The 17,858-nt window shown below is 35.8% G+C and overlaps 1 protein-coding gene across 4 annotated transcripts in view; it reads left to right on the top strand.

Moving 5' to 3' along the window:
* KIAA0825 (KIAA0825 ortholog) overlaps positions 1 to 17,858 on the top strand; it is a 396,110-nt gene that overhangs the window by 117,179 nt on the left and 261,073 nt on the right. For 3 of the 4 annotated variants that reach the window (XM_045498038.1, XM_045498057.1, XM_045498048.1), the window contains 6 exons: positions 2,031 to 2,146; positions 3,988 to 4,215; positions 5,650 to 5,915; positions 7,329 to 7,479; positions 11,930 to 12,120; positions 14,423 to 14,605. In XM_045498038.1, coding sequence (XP_045353994.1) covers positions 2,031 to 2,146; positions 3,988 to 4,215; positions 5,650 to 5,915; positions 7,329 to 7,479; positions 11,930 to 12,120; positions 14,423 to 14,605 — 1,135 coding nt within the window. The remainder of the gene's footprint in view (positions 1 to 2,030; positions 2,147 to 3,987; positions 4,216 to 5,649; positions 5,916 to 7,328; positions 7,480 to 11,929; positions 12,121 to 14,422; positions 14,606 to 17,858) is intronic. The other variant, XM_045498065.1, reaches the window with a different exon arrangement.

Genomic DNA, 17,858 nt, shown 5'->3' with positions numbered 1-17,858 from the left:
TAAATAAATAAACTTAAAAAAATATTTCATTAATCTAGATTTTATTTCAGTGTTAGAATTAGTTATTTATAATACCATTTTTTTTAAAGACAATAAAATGCAAGCCATGGTGAAAGCAGTTCGGGTTAAATGATATAACGCTGATCTAAAACCCTCTCTATGTTGTGGTTTGTGTTGAGAAATGAAGCAGGATTCCTAAACTATAGTCCACAGGCCCTTGGGGTTAATGAGTGCCCTATGCAAAAGAGCCTGGGAATCCCCAATAGTATTTATGTGTGTATGTATGGGGGTGCAAGTGTGAGTATGTGTGCACATGCCTACTCTGCAATCATATGGTGCATTTTGGCTGGAGTGTTCTGTCACTTTAATCAAGTTCTCAGAAGTGTTCACAAACCCAAAATGATTAAGGAACTCCAGAGTAGGTGGGTGGGGAGATGGGGAAAATGGATGATGGACATTAAGGAGGGCACTTGTTGGGTGAGCACTGGGTGTTATATGTCAGTGATGAATCACTGGATTCTACTCCTGAAGTCAAGACTACACTGTATGTTAACTAACTTGAGAATAAAATAAATAAAGTAATAATAATAAAGAAACACTAGAGTTGAGGAAAACTTTTCCTCAGAATAAACTCTGATAAAATTTCCAAAAAGGATATTATTGTTTACCAAAGGGAGTTTTTACCTCTCTAAGGAATGTTTTGGTTTTGTTTTTTTAAAATATAATTTGTTGTCAAGTTACCTAACAATACAGTGTGCTCTTGGCTTCGGGAGTAGATTCCCATGATTTATCACTTACATACAACACCCAGTGCTCATCCCAACAAGTGCCCTTCTCAATGCCCATTACCCGTTTTCCCCTCACCACCCCCCCATCAACCCTCAGTTTGTTCTCTGTATTTAAGAGTCTCTTATGGTTTTCCTCCCTCTCTGTTTGAAACTTTTTTTTCTCTCCTTCCCTCTCCCATGGTCTTTTGTTAAGTTTCTCAAATTCCACATATGAGGAATGTTTTTGTAAATTATATTACTTAGAAATCATTCATGATTATGCTCATAGAACCACACTTAGAAAAAAACAAAAAACAAAAACCCCACACATCTGCTAAATGAATCTATCAGTCAGAGCCCTATTGATAAGAATCAAGTAGATTTTGAAATTTGTTTACTCAGGATGTAAGCAGAAACTGACTCTTAGGATCCTAAAAAATGTTTTTAAATGCATCAGAATATATAATTCATCATAATATGTCAAATCTAGGCAAAAGCAAAAGGTAAATGCTAAATCATTTATTTAAAATTAAACTGTAATTAATAAAACCTTAATGGAAAAGTGGAAATATTTCTTTTTGGCATATTTTTAAATTACATTTTTGTAGCTCTATTTTTTCCCCATGGAAAAGACTTCCTTAATTCTCAAAGATAAAGGTGAGGAAATAATTCCGTTTTAAGAGCTGGAGATTATTTCTTATCCCAGTGTTTGTATTTTCCCAAAGGATTATTGTTATATTTATTAATAGTGTAATTTTTCATGATATATTGATGTTTATTCATGTACTTTTTTTTCTTCCTCATTTCAAGAAATGAAGTATTAATGTGCTAAGGAACACCATCATTTCTTAAATGCACCATTCTTTATTTAGAATTTAAATTTTTAAGTGAAAAAAGAAATTCATTTTAACTTTGTACTCTTATCCTACATTATCAACATGACAATGAATAATGACAAAGGGATCTATATTTTACAGATTACATATGCATGTATATCAAATATGAATATAAATGGCATACAAATTTCATCAAGTTGTATATATGGAAGGGGACACTCTATATTTTGATCCTGTAGTTATTGTAATGGTAACATCACCCTACATCTTTTGACTATGTTGTCTGAATTTTGATATATGTGTATGTATGTGTATACTATGTATAGAGCTTTTCTACATAATTAATGTTAAACTGAGCCTATTAATTCCATCTAGTATGGTTTATTTTCCTTAATGTATGCTTGTGTGTTTGTTTTCTGTTGCATAGGAATTTTAGAAACATCCAGTTGGAAAGTTGTAACAGAGAAACCTAAAAGAAATGCAACTAGTGTTCCTTCAGAGCAATTGCTACCAGTAAAAGAGGTGAGTGACGAGAAAAGAGTGGTATTTTTTACTCATATATAATAGCATCATATGTCTGTGAATACATTATGAATCAAAATGCCTTGAGTTTTACCCTTTGCCTCTAAAATAAATAAATAAATAAATAAATAAATAAATAAATAAATAAATAAATAAATAAGATTGATTCCTGGTTGAAAATTAGCTTATAAGCTTTGGGTGCTTAGGTGGCTCAGTAGGTTGAATGTCTGACTTCAGCTCAGGTCATGATCTCACCAGTAGTGGGTTCCATCTCCACATCAGGCTCTATGCTGACAGCTCAGATTCTGGAGCCTGGATTCTGTCTCCCTCTCTCTCTGCCCCTCCCCCCTTGCACTCTGTCTCTTTCTCTCAAAAATAAATATTAGGGGCGCCTGGGTGGCGCAGTCGGTTAAGCGTCCGACTTCAGCCAGGTCACGATCTCGCGGTCCGTGAGTTCGAGCCCCGCGTCGGGCTCTGGGCTGATGGCTCAGAGCCTGGAGACTGTTTCCGATTCTGTGTCTCCCTCTCTCTCTGCCCCTCCCCCATTCATGCTCTGTCTCTCTCTGTCCCAAAAATAAATAAACGTTGAAAAAAAATAAAATAAAATAAATAAATAAATATTTAAAAAATTAGAAAAAAAACAAAGGAGGTTGTAAAAGCTGGGTGGATTCAATTTTTAACTAATTTATGTAAAAATAAAATGAGAAATGTGTTTTCAGGCCCTCTGATGTTAAAACTTTACAAAGAAAAATTCAGTTACAACATAATTATATGCATAATGAAAATGGGAGCCACTTTTTTGACCATGGATTTGATTATTGATTATAGTATATACAAAAAGCACTAAATAAATGCTGTACGGGATGTGTGTATATGAAAACTAAGCTAATGATCATAGTCCCAGTAATTTTAGGCCTAAAGAAACCATAGAAATCATCCAGAGTCAGAAAAATAAGTAATTCAGTCAGGTATATTGGCTTAGAGTCTTCTGAAGTTGGAGTAGGTGAATTATTACGGTAAACAAGATTACATTAAAACAGGGAGAAAGTAATGCTAAGCACAGGCTCACCTACTTAATGTTCTTAGTACATAAGAGAACATTAGAGGACTTGGGGAAAGTATACATTCACAATTGTATTGAGCCAGACCACAAGAAAAAGGAAAACAAAACACCACCAGTCTCCATTCTCTCCAGTCTCCCACTCCTCCCACACAGAGCAATGCAGATAATTTTAATTCCTCATCTCTTGGAACAAAAGTTGTGTTGCTTACCACTTTGTAGGTGAAGAAACTAAATAAAACTCAAAAGAAAAAAATCCAGAAAGGTACAATGATGTCATTTTCTTTGAGAAATTTCTTGTTGCTATTTTTTGGCTTGTCTGGATTTCTGAGAGTGAAAAAAAAATAAAAGACTGAATATTAAACTCTGTCTTATGTTGGAATACTTGTTAACAATAAACTATAAAAAAGACTATAAAAATCCAATTTAGACTTTATTAACTATATTGAATTTAAAGGTTGCTTTATGTGATAAATAGTAAATGTAACTTTTAACTCTCATAAAGATAGTTTTATTGAACTATATTTAAGAGATTAAATTTTGAAAAAAGTTTCTGATTAAATCCACTGATGAATTAAAATGAAATGCCAGTATATTACTCTGTGTAAAGAATACACATGTTTTTGTATATTGCTTTATTCGCTGGGTAATATTTTTCAGGTTGTAAGAAGGGCCTTTGCCATTTATCAAAGAATACCCATATTCAAATGCTGAAAGAAAATAATAATTTTATATCTATAACAATAGGAACATGTGTTGCTGAGTTAAGATTAATATAACTTCATATAAATTTATATTTCAGGCTACTTTACCAGACTTTCGTTGGCGAAATGCATTTAAAGAAGTGTCTCTTCCTGTGGCACATTGTATAACAGCAGCAACTGAAGATTTTTCCGCAAAAATTCTCCAACAGGAACAGAATGAAAGGTCTTCAGCTGTAACCTATGCTATGAACCTTGTAAATGTCCAGCAAGTCTGGCAAGACAGTCATGTGGTTCCAGAGGAGGACCAACCAAAGAAAATTGCAAAGGCAAGATTCAAATGAAATCCTTTCAAACTGTAGACTGGCATAATTAGATTTTTTTTTTTTTTTTTTTTTTTTTTTTTTAATATAAGACTTTGCAAAGGGAAATGGTGGAGTCTCTAGCAAATACTTGGTACTTGACCCAATACCAGATTTCTTCCCTGGTATACATGGGCTACTGATAGCAAAAAGACTTAAACTTGTTGCCAACTTGTTGTTCCATGAGTCTCAGGCCCCTCAAGGGGAGGCTTCTGTGACTTCATGCAGAGCTGGGAAAACTGTTTGGGTTATTCCTTTGAATGATTTCAGGAGAAATTTAGGAGGTTGAAGGAATTACTGTCTTTTATTAGCCTAGGCAACTTTTAAATCTTTATTTACACGTTAATGTACATTCCATTTCATTAGCATCCGTCTTGCATCTTTATGTGTGTCTTGAGAGTTACAGAGCATACTGAGAAAATAGGAAGTAATTACGGAAATAAATAAATACCGTTACTCAATATTAAGTCCACAATGAGTTTGGCAACATATGATTGGAATGTTTGTAAAAGAGCATTCTTTTTTTTTTAGTGTTTTTATTTATTTTGAGAGTGAGAGAGAAAGAGCAAGTGGGGGAGGAGCAGAGAGAGGGAGACACAGAATCTGAAGTAGGCCCGTCTCTGAGCTGTCAGTCTAAAGCCCAATGCAGGGCTTGAACCCACAAACTCTGAGATCATGATGCTTAACCTACTGAGCCGCCCAGGCGTCCCTGTAAAAGAGGGATCTTAAAGATGGCCTCCTTATTCGGCTTCTGGCAACCTGAGGCTCCAGAACATTCCCCTGGGAACACTGTTGGCAAATTGGGAGTGCAGGCAAGTTTTGACTCTCCATCCACTGTACTTCCTTTGCCATTAAGAAAGAGTAGATTCATAATAACTACTGAAAAGACAGGCACATCACTTCTGAAAATTGCTGACTCCTTACCAGTAAGAAGATGGCAGGTGAGATTGCTTCTGATGCTTCTAGATTATTTAAATTAAATCGATATAACCTTATGTACATGTGATTAATAAAAACTTACTTTATAAAAATTCAGCAAAAAAGTTAGAATAAGTTCAAAAATAATCCAATCATATTAATGCCAAGGATACATGTTTTCTGAGTTCTATGAACTACAAATAAAGTATTGTCATGTAAAGCTATTTCATGAGTTTTTCATAATGTCTGTCTGGTAAGCATAAGGTTTGAAGGTTATATGTAGGAAAGCATCATTTTGGGATTTCCTTATTTGACATAAAACATTTAACTTTATATAACTGAGAAATTGATTGTTATAAAGTTGTGTCATTATATTTATGTTTGATGCCAAATTCATTATTTAGGAATTTGGCTCCCCTGTACATAAATTACACGGTGCTGTCAGAGTACAAATAACTCAGTGCTACATTTATTTCTCCCTAGTTTTGTTCTGACATCATGGAAAAACTTGACACAATGCTTCCACTGGCTCTGGCATGCAGAGATGATTCTTTCCAGGAAATTAGAGCAAACTTTGTGGAGGCCTGTTGTAAAGTGGCAACAGCTGTCCTGGCGAGACTGCAGGAGAGGGGCAAGGAGTTTCCTTCCAGAGCACCCCTGACAAACTTACACACATTGCTCTCCACAGCGGTATATGTCTTCCAGCATTTTACGCATTTTGATAATTTGATGAAAGAAAATACTAAGAAGTGAGTGTCATTTAAATTAAGTTGATGGCCATGCTTAAAGTAACATGTAATCTTTGGAAATCACAGGAGCGAAACTTTGATGACAATATTCAAGAAGGAGAAAATAATAATGAACATGGCGCATTATATTTTCATCTGCCTTGACTAGAAAATGTCAGAAAGGTGGGCTGTGGGGTGTTAAACCAGATACACAGGTAGTAAGAGAGACAGGTATTCCTTTGAAAGGCTCACTCCAAAGACCCATCCGTTTTCCATCTAATCTGGGGCAACTATTTTCTGCATGCTGTTATGACCTGACCGAATAAACCCTCTCCATTTTGTAAGGCACGCTACTGTGACTACCCCGGAAAGGAAAGCTGAACTTGTTTCTGTCCCTTGTATACTCAGTTGTGAAATATGCACTTTTCTTTTTTTGTTTCTAAGCAAACGGGATGTCAGGACTGACAGAGAGAATAAACACATTTTCGATCTATTCTATCTATTCTATTGACCAATGTAAACATATTTCAAAACATCCATTTAGTAAGAAACTATCCTTAATATGTGAGGAGAAAGCATCCGGCAGTCTTAATTCTCATGTATTAGTAGTCCAAAAAGACTGGATGTTTCCTGGAAAGAGAATAAAAATGGCCACATGGTCTTTTTGGCTGCTCTTGGCCCCTCTAGGAGATCGCACAGGCCTTTGCAAAGGGAACATGTGGACGTGGCTGTCCAGCATGAAGCCAACAGTCTCTTCTTATTCTCACTCAGTGTTTGTAGTCCCTTAGCTATGGGAGAAAGCATAAGAAAGTGTAATATAAATAACTAAAGATAAAAGTAAAATAAATTTGACTTGATGCAGAATATAGCTCTGCTATTTAATTCTCGTAAGTAGTCAGATGTGGTGACTCATACTTGAAGTTATAAACAAAATGTGCCAGAAGTCACTTTATTTCCGTGGAATATTTTAAAACAGTTTATGAGATAATTGACATCTACAAAATTACAATTTTTAAAACAAAAGAAGTGTGTTTGTGGGACGTGTGATAGCTTTATAAAAGTTGGTTCTGACAAATGCATGTTGTTCTCTGTAATAACGATACCCTAATGCCTAAATAATGCACTGATCTCTAATAATAGGCTTACAAAGAATACTTTTATTTTTGAATGATGTATTGACAATGCAGTTTGTCTCAAGTTGAAGTGCATATTTGTGGAACAGCAGATGTACGTTTTCAAAGGACTTGCAAAACAAAGACCAGCTTTTTTTTTTTTTTTTTTTTTTTGGAAAGTGAATGTGGATGCAGACTTCAGCATTAGGAGGAAATGAATGATTGATATCTAATAATCAAAACCATTTGTAGTACTGGAGATTGTTACCGCCTACTGCACAGGCCTTAAATCTCTGTCTCTTTGATCATTGCCTCTGAACAGACCCATATTCCTGGTGCCTGTCCAACGATATCAGGAATTCATCAACACTCTACAGTTTCAGGTTACGGACTACTGCGTCAGAGTTTGTGCTACAAGCATTTTACAGGATGCTGAGAGCCACCACTGGGATGACTACAAAGCTTTTTATGAGGTGTGAAGTTAAGTTTACTATCCCTCCTTTTTACACAAATATGTTTTACTGCCTACCTGCTTTCTGGCTAATTAGAAACATGAGCTTGGCATTACCAACACACGAAGGCTGTTAGGATAATATTTTTTAAATATTGAATTTTACTTGGGAAAAACACTTTTTAAAAACCTGAAATAACTAGACATCAGAACTCTCCTTCTGCTTAAAAGTAAAAATAACTTAATTTGAGCTGCAACATGTGCTATATAAGTTGGAATATAATGGGATACAATGAGAAAGTCAAAGAGATAACAATGCCAAAATGCTACAATTTCGTATTTTTTTCTAAAGGGACCAGTTATAGGTATTCCTGCACTTTTTTTCTTATGTATTTCTGTTTTTTATAAGTATCTTTTATTAAGCCATTTTATTCTTTATACATATTTTTTCCTTCTCATTGCATGTTCTTATGAGGGTGCTTTAAGACCCATCTGATCATTTATAGCTTACCTATTTTCATTTAGCCCATGTTTTGAAATCCCAAATTCCGACTGAATTAAAGCCTAATGATTTCCAGTGCAACCAAACCCAGGATCAATTAAAATTATTCATCATCAGGCTTCATTAATTTCCCTTCTCCTAAATCCCATTGATTATACATAAGCCACAATATTTGAAATTCCTTGAAGTTGATTTCAGGGCAGGGTGAAACATTTATAATATCTTAATAAAAGATAATCAGGGTTTTTAAGAAAATTCATCAGTCAAGCCCAACAACTCCATTAACTTTTCCAATTTGCCCTTTCCTCTGGCTTGAAGCTTATGATTTTTGTTTTTCCTGACTGTCCTAATATCAGTGGAGTACTGGGAAAAACAGACTGGGGTATTATTCAGCAGAGTCCCCCTTGTCAATTCTCTGGCACTGAGGGGTCCTGTGGCTCTATTTATGCCTGAGTTATTATCATAATAAATGTTGCCGTAACAGAGAGAGGGAGCTAAGAAGCTCTTTTAAAGGACTTTCCACTTTTTCAAAGGCCATTTCATCTGTCCTTTAGAGGCCCTTCCCAGATAGTTTTTCTTTCTGCAAGAGCATTCATACAGGGTTTTCCAAACCTGACATGCTTCAAACAGCAGTGAGCAGAATGAGAACGAGAAAGTGGCACAGTGCAGCTGGTAGCTTGAGATAAGAATGAAAGTATTGGTCTTCTCCTCTCTTGGCAGCATCACAGCTTCCTTATTTGCCTTGAGGTAAACAGAGAGATTGAAAATGAATCCGTCTCCTGTTTCAAACTATTTCAATATGTCAGTGTACTAATGAGCAATTTCATACGATGTTTTCATTGAGGAACAGGTATCATTTCACTATAGGTCCACCATAGGGGTATTATGTTTTCTCTTATGCAAATTGGGAGTCAGAAGAATTGTACAGTATAAATAATAAGTGGATGCATTGAGAACCTGGTATTGAAGTTACCAAGTATTAAAAACAACAACAACAACAAATTACCATGTAACATGCAGCTCTCAGATCTTATGACAAGGCTTTAGCTTCAAAGACAGAAATAACAAGATAGTTACCCTGTGATTACATGGTACTGTGGCTTCCATATACTTACGTGGTCAGTAGTTACAATTTAATTGCAGAGTTAGTGGCTGTTATTTATGCTCAGAAGAATAAAGTGATACTGCTTTTATATTTACCAAAAATAAGGAACTTCTAAAAATAGCACAGATTTTAAACTGTTTTGACAACTGGAGTACTTGACATGGTTTTATCCCATTCGCTGCACCCTGTTCTCCTCCTCTCCCCATTATTCCAACTGATTTGTGAAACAGGACCAGTCTCTTTTTTGGCTGGGCTGTTGTGAGAGGAAAGAGATGAAATCTGCCTGACTGCAGGCGAAGAGTGGGATAGAGATCTCAGGGGAGCCTATCGCCTTGTGCAGAGTGTAGTAAGGAAACAGTGAAAGAATTTACAAGATATGAAGCAATATTCGTTTGTGTTTTGTGATATCCAGTGAGCCCCAAATACATTATGTCCATTTGCTGAACTGTCAAGTTGAGAGAGTCGGAGACTTCGGTATCTCTCTGATGAGGTGCTGGTCAGATGGCATGGTGGGTGTTCAGATTATGTGTTTAGAATTAAGCTTTCAGTATACTTGACATCTGCTCAAATTTAGCAACTTGTGTTTTCCAGTGGTCAAAGAATAAAGAATTGTCTGTTCAAAGATAATCTTGAATGCCTTATATAATAAAGCCCAGCTGCTTGTTTCCTGATATATAATCTAAATAAAAGCTCACATCTGTTTACATTATAGTGGGTCTACAAAAATAACAGATGTTTACTAGCAGAATAGCTTTGAAATGACAACAGATAGGGAAACAGGTCAGAAAAATAAATGAATCCTATTTGGTTCAATGAAAACCCTTTTGCATACATTGCACGTGACACACTTCGAAGAGAATCGTGAGAACGATGGCCAGTTGGCAATGTCTTTAAGGAAATACAAAGTTTGTATTTTTAAAAGTCTTACAATAAGTGTTTTTCACTTCTCGGGAAAGAAATCCGCATGCCTCAAGTTATTTTTATCTTCTCATTTATCGGTAACTTTTAAGGAAATGGGTTTTTATTTTGAAACATATGAGAAATCGTGTTGGCCATGTTATTCTAATCACCCGTCCATTGCCATGGAGAAAGTTAGTGTAACTCATTCATACGAGTCATTACGTCAGCCGGGGCAATTTTGCTTTAATAACCTACGACACAAAAAGTATGAGAAAATCAAGCTCTAAAACTCCTTTCTGCCTTAAGAAAATCTTATCTTTTTTTCATTTTTTTTTTATCTTTGAGAGAGAGAGAGAGATCATGAGTGGCAGAGGGGCAGAGAGAGATGGAGACAGAGGTTCTGAAGCAGGCTCTGAGCTGACAGCCACAAGTCCAATGCAGGGCTCAAACTCACAAACCCCAAGATCACAACCTGAGCCAGAGTCCGACGCTCACCTGACTGAGCCACCAGGCGCCCTTTTAGGAAATTTTAAAAAGCATTCCTTATCACAGAACACACTGAAAAGCATAAGAAACCGTGATTTCCCTACTCCCACACGAATTTTGTAATTTTTTAAAACAGTTTTGATACACATCTAGTGTAGAATTTAGGAGTGGTCAAAGACTTCTCTTTTGATCCTGACTCTTAGACATTTTGATGCCTGGATTTCCACCCAAGTATCCCCGTTCTACTCATTTATAAACTCCATTTGGAAGTCAATAGATAATAATTATAGATTATTACTACAGTGACTACAAAAGATTTTAGTAATCAGGGAAATTATCAGAAGAATATGTAAGGAGAATACTGATAGGCATATATGCATGAAAAATTATCAATTTTTGATATGAGTATAGCAGATTTTTCTTCAGATAATGTTTGAGAAATATAAGTAGTTAGCAAAGCCGAATTTTAAGTCAAAGAGGATTGCTTAGGGATAAAATGGGAAGTTTTACTCATTTAACTTTTGATATAGTAATGATCTGGGTAATGTTTGAAAAACTCATTCAACTCTTCCAATTTCAAGTGATTTTTTTAATCTGGTTTGAGGAAAATGAGGTCAAACTACTAGCCTACCTCCCTGAGCGCATGTTAACTAATTAATGCTTGTAAATCACTTGAGGCCACCTTCTATTTCTGCCTGTTCCCATTGGCCTTGGCCACTGCTGGGTCTTCCTCTGTGGTCAGGGAAAATTTGGTACACAGAAGAGGTCTGTAGGGGGGTGGAAAGGAATGAGAATCTGGCCCCTTGGATGTATGAAGTACTGTAAAAATACTAAGACATGACGAGACCAAAACATCTGCTTTAGGTTTACAAAATCTTGTAAAATCAGACCATTGTAGTGTCTGTTTCTAGCATTGTTATTAGAACTCCATGAATGGAATAGCCTGATGCAATAATCTTTAATAGTTACCCATGCCCCTTGGTCTCATGCATGTTAATAAGTATGTGGCATGTAAGTTTATTTTTACTCCTGTCATTTCATTATAATGTGAAATCTCAAACATTTATAGGATGACCTCAATGATGCTAATAGTCTCAGAAACATATACATACTTAAAACATTTAAATTATTAACATCAGCCCACCGTCTTAAACTAGTATGACTTGTTTGGCAACTGTAAAGCTGATTGCTTAAAATGAATTTTAAACTCCAGGCTAGGAGTAGGTAAAACTAGATATGCTAGGTTAAAGGCTTGTGGTCTGGATTTGCACTAGAATATCTGGTCTCGTAATTGAAATAAAACATATGTTCCTTTGTCAATAAGGATGTTTTACATCTTGTCAAAAATCTTTCTTGGTCATCTAGTGTGTCAAACTCTCCAGCTATTTCCTTTCAGCCTGAATTAATTATGTTCATAGGAAGCAAACTGACATTTTGGAAGATGTGATTCTGTTGTTTAACGTGTGGTGGTTTTGCCAGGGGGAAAGATGCTCCTTCTCACTCCAGATGTGGCATTATTTCTTCTGCGCTCTTCACCATGATCTCTGGACCATTCTGCCCCCGAAGTTAGCCCAGGAAATTCTAACAGATGTGCTGGAGAAATGTTTGGGTCTACTGGCCTCCAGATATGCTCGGGCCCATCCCAGTTATAAGAGAACTCCACAGATAAGGTAATTGAAGTTGTGAAAACCATTGCTTTTCAAGAAAACTCTCATCAGCTGGTATAAAGCAGAATGTAATTCTAAATCTCATGATATAGCTCCTTGTATAGTTAACACGTTCCTAACATCTGAGAGGAAATCGTGTTCAATTCTCCTGAGATACTAAAGTGGAAATGTGGAACTTGAATCAAAATAACTGTGCTCTTTTTTTCTTCTTAAAATTGTGTGTAGAACCCACTAGTTTCTAAAAAATGATTCAGGATGTATTACAATCTAAGACATTTATATACAAAACTTAATAAATAAGATAAAGAGGGAGAATTGGGGCCCTGAAATGGAGAAAAAAGCAACAGTTCTGTGATGGGGCAGTTAATTTGACTTTGAGATTCTAGGCAACCGGGGGATTTTAGTTTTTGTTTGTAAATCTTTAAATAGTGTAGTTAATCTTCATTAAGGAAACTCCTTTGTCTAATAATTTTTCTTCTTGATATATTCTAATTACCTCTTCCCCCCCCCCTTCTTTTTCAATATGTATTACTAAAAGCCAGTTTAACAAAATGTGGAATCGCAGAAAATGAGGAGCAGCAGTCACGGGATATTAATGACTAAATTATATATAGTCCAGGTCCATGAGACATCTAGGCAATGACCTTTACAAAAATTTGCTTACATGACAACAGGCCATATGAAGAAAAGGCTTTTGTTTTCTAAATATTCTCACCAATGTGATTAAGAAGTGTCTTTTAGGTATAAAAGATTTTTTTTTCAGATATATTTTTGGAGGAATCTAAAGACATCAGAGGGTTTTTTTGTTTTTTTCTTTTTGGCAGTGGGAATCATTTCCTGATCATGTTCTTGTAAAACATGCTGCATTTGAAGGGTATTTAGGTCCTGCTACAGTGTTTCATAAATATGGTATTTTGCAAAGGCTGTTTTGAGTTACTGACCAAACATTTTTAAATCATTGAACTCTGAAGAATAGATGGAAAGGCTTTTTTTGAGAGCAAAGGGTACCTTCATTCTTTTCTTTATGTAGATTAAATCACTTTTGACTCGGAGGTGGCAAGTCATTATGAGATGTGTGTGAAATCAGATTTACTATTAGCTCATGAACTTGGTAGTATAGTTAATTAACTGTACGATGGAGACTTTTGGTTTTTGTTTTCTGGATGGTTACATAAAAATGCCTTGAAATGCTAGAATTATTTCTTCTAGTTTTTTTAAGTAAAATAAATAAATTGTCATATTTGAATGGTTAATACTAAACCACCATTACTGTGGAAATCAGATCGTGTGTGTGTGTGTGTGTGTGTGTGTGTGTGTGTACATATCTTCGATTTGTAATTGTTTAGTTAACAATTAGAGAAAGTGGATGCAAACTACAGTTAAACCTTCCTAAAGGCGATATTGATGTTTTTAGTATGGCTAAAACTATATATATGTAATTGTTGTAATATGTAGTATATGTATAAATTTATTTTACATATATAATAAACTTGAGGCCAAAATGTCATTTAAAAGATCTTCAGACTTATTTGTTTTCTTATCACTTCATAATTTCTATCTTCTATTTCTTCAACACTGAATTTAAAAGAAAAAAAAAGAGGAAATTAACTGAGGTTTATACAATTCAGTCAGTCATATACCAAAATAATCTTTGAACAGATCTTTGGGTCTCTGTTGAAACAAAATAAAGATAGAAACAAATGAGTTTATGGATAAGATTATATAATACAACAAAGTTTCCACAAATTTATTCAATATTGAAAATTTCTGAAACTATAGGCTTCTCCATTTGTGCTTCTGGTCTCATTTTTTTCTCCTCTCCCACTTGCTAGGGAAACGTGTTTACCCAAACTTGTAACTTTCTTTTGACAGCTTGTACTTGGATAAGGAGAATTATTCTCTTATCAAAACTTTACCTATCATATATATGTGGGTAATAGCAAATTTTCTTTTAATCTGCCTCCTTTTTTGTTGGACATAATTTGAAGGAAAGTGTCTTGAGCTTTTTGAACAGTATCCTAATAATGAAAAATAAACCTTTAAAAAAAAAAAAGCCCTCCCAACATATTTTAGTATTAGAGACCTCACTATTCCTAAAGATAGTGGTATATGGGTCATCTGACACCTGGAAACTCAAACGCTAAGCTTTGTTGTTTTCTGTTTGCCTTTGATTTCTGAAGCTCTGATATCTAACCAAATATTTCTATCCTTACATTTGTTTGATATAAGAGATAGGGATGATAGTGTATGTACCAGTCAGAGAAACAATTTTGCTTAACAAGATTTTCTTTTTTCTTTCCAATAGACTTGATGTCACGACAATTTTAATATGCACTGAGAACTTATTATGGTCAATTTGCACATCTGTACAGAAGCTTTTGAATCCCCATCAGTATATAGATGATAAAATTTTTAAAATTCATACCCATTGTAATAATCTGTTTACAACATTAGTCATTTTGACTTCACCATTAACTGAATTATATCAGTAAGTATCAAACATATTTTTTTAGCTATTAGGGTATATAATGTGACTTAAAGTTATTTTTATACTACTTATTGAATTGTGTGAAGCAGCGAATAGAGATATTTTGAAGTGCATTTTTGATATTGTAAATTGGGCCATTTTACGAAAGGAACTAATACTGTGCTGTATCTCTGTTATCAATCTTATTCAGATGCTAAGGCTCCAGTAGGATCAGGATTATCTTGAGCTTCACTATTTGAATTGTTTAAATGATTATATTAATAGTTATTTTAATCATTTCATAGAAAAAGAAAATCATATTTAATGGCTTTTTGAAAATAGTTTTTAGTTTTAATTTTATATGAAGTAATTTGCTTTAATTGAAAAATTTTAAAAGAGGATTCTAAAATATTCCCAAATCTGGAAGAAACCTAACGGTTCCATACTGTCAGTTAATCTGCCATAGATTTGCATTTTTAGTAGCAGGCTGAGTGCCTAAGCTAGTAATGGCAAGTAGAAATAGGATTAAGTAATTGAATTTTTATTTTCTGTCTGTGTATCTATTTATCTACCTATTTTTTAAAGTAAACTACATGCCCAATATGAGCTTTGAACTCAAAACCCCAAGATCAGAGGTCATGTATTCTACTGACTGAGTCAGCCAGGTGCCTCAGCAATTGCATTTTTTTTTTTTAAGAGATAGAAGTTTATTGAATATACTGCAAGGAAGCACCAGGCAAAAGAGCAAAGGAGAGACTGCCTGCCAGGAGACAGTGATGCGGGCTACAGTTATGGGGGTGGTAGTGAGGAGGTATAAGAATGTATGGAATTTTCCTTTTTTGGTACCTGTGCGGGGTTGTAAGCAGCCCATTGGCCAGCTAGGGCTTATGGATATATTGAGGTGGGCTGTTTAAAGAGCCTGTTTGCATTCAGTTCAGTGGTCACTGTGGGCCCTTTTACCCATTGCTCAAGCCTGTTGCCTAAAAGTGTCCTCTATATTCCCCCCTGACAGGTCAACAATGACAAATCTTTGACATTTGGGCAGAGGTATCGTCTTCATTAGCTGCTTCATGCCAGACAGGGGAGGCACCTGTCCCTACCTAAAATTGTCAGTCCGTCAGACATTCTGTGCAGTTATAGACCAGAGCATGGTATTAGATCAACAAGCTGATAGGCGATTCGAGTGAAATTCCCTGGTGGCCAGCTCCATAGAATTTAGGGGGAGCGGATCCTCCCATGGTGTGGGCTGGAATCCTTGTTGATTCATGGAATTGTTGGATTCAATCAGACAGATAGTAACAGATTTTGCCTACAGATCAAGATGGTGCCTGGATCCTCAGGAACAAAGGGAAAAAAGAAGGGCGGAAAGAAGCAAGGTGACTGAGAGATAGCCAGCATCAGGAAAGCGTTCCAACCAATTCCCTAACGTGTGGATTGACCCTGGATGAGCTGCCACACTTTGGGGATGGATGCCTCAGGGGGATGGAGTGGGAGAGAGGACCGAAGTCCTTTGCCCTCACAGGCATGGGCAGTCCAACTTGTTCACCCTCAGACCTTCAGACCACACCTGGGAGCCACCTGGGCTAGAGATCTTCAGTTGTATGAGGCGTACTAGGGTTAGACCACAGAAGGGCCGAGAAGAGTAAGGGAGAGGGAGGAAAGGGTCCCTCCAAAGGGCAAGAGGGGAACTGGTTCCCCCTGGAGTTTGGATCCTCATGGAGGAATAACCTCCTCCTGAGGTCTTCAGTTTCCCAACGAGTACTAGAATCCATCCACCAAGGGAAGAGTCCCAAGAAGTTCCCAGATAATCCAAGGAAAGTCCCAGACCAGCAGAGGTTCCCTGTGAGAGCCACCAAATGTGGGGTGACCCAATCAGGTGAAGGCTGGTGGTAGGGTGGTGAAAGAATTCACCCAAGGCAGAACAAAGGAGATAGAAGTTAATTGATTACACTGCAGGGGAACAGTGGGCAGGACAACAAAGCAGAGACTCGACAAGTGCATTTTATTTTTATTTTTACTTTATTTGAAAATTTATTTATTTTGAGAGAGAGAGTGTGTGTGTGTGCACACGAGTGGGGTGGGGGCAGATAGAGAGAGGGAGAAAGAGAATCCCAAGCAGTCTCTGCACTGTCAGCACAGAACCCGCTGCGGGGCTCAATCCCGCAAACTGTGAGGTCATGACTGAGCGGAAATCACGAATCGGGTGCTCAACCAACTGAGCCACCCAGGCACCCCAGCAACTGCATTTTTAAAATATTGAAAGATTTTACATAGTAAATAAGATTTAGGGAAATTAAAATTTTGAACTACTTTTCTAGTTTATTTCATTCAAATTGGTAATATTGTAGAAGAGGCTGGAGTAGATCTTATCATAAAATAATTATACAAGTTTTTTTAAACTCTCCTCCAAAATAGTCACTTTATCTCAAAAGACTAGATAATTGCATATTTGTAGTTTCTTGGGTAGGAAAAATGATGAATATTTTTATTTCTTAGGATAAATTAGGTAAAGTATTCCTTTCTGGAAGATTCTGGTAGGAGAAATCTATAAATCTTGATTTTCAGTGAATTTTGAGACTTCTGTGTTAGAAATTCTAAGAGTAATTAACAAGTTTGATTTCACCTTCCCTATAATTTTCACCCACTCTTTGACTTTCAACAAACCCATTGTTTATAGATTGTTTCTTCTGGCAAGAAGAACTAATTTTAGAAATGGAGAATTCTTTCAGGAAGGGGAAGAAATAGTAAGATAAATTGCTGTAAGTTTGGGATTATATGCATAATAGTTCATAATCATAAAAAGCTCAAGGTCTGAAGCACGTAATAAATCCTAGTAAACTAAACTGATTTACCATAGATGAAAAAATTGCTATGCTCTTAGTTCAACGGGTCATTTCATCTGAGAGGAAGGCCCTGTGAAAATCAGGAACAAAGTTGACAAATTTCATGGATTGGTCATGGTGAGCAATATTGAATTTCATGGTTTGTCACAGATGAATAGAAAAATTTTAACCCCCCAATACATTTGTAAAACAAATAAATTATTATCAAAAATTGCACATTTTAATAATAATAATGTAACATACATTGATTATTGTTAACCCATGGCCTTTTGGTACATTTTTTTAACAACTATGCAAGTACTCAAATCTCTGTGATTTGTGCATTAGATACTGCACTGTAACCTCATTCAACAAATTTAAATTGCTAATTTCAACCAGGATTACAGAACATTTTACACCAAGCACCGCCTCTGGTTTTTCTTAATATAAAA

This window comes from Leopardus geoffroyi, chromosome A1 (genome assembly GCF_018350155.1).
Source record: "Leopardus geoffroyi isolate Oge1 chromosome A1, O.geoffroyi_Oge1_pat1.0, whole genome shotgun sequence".
Taxonomy (NCBI): domain Eukaryota; kingdom Metazoa; phylum Chordata; class Mammalia; order Carnivora; family Felidae; genus Leopardus; species Leopardus geoffroyi.
This window is presented reverse-complemented; position numbering and strand designations above follow the sequence as displayed.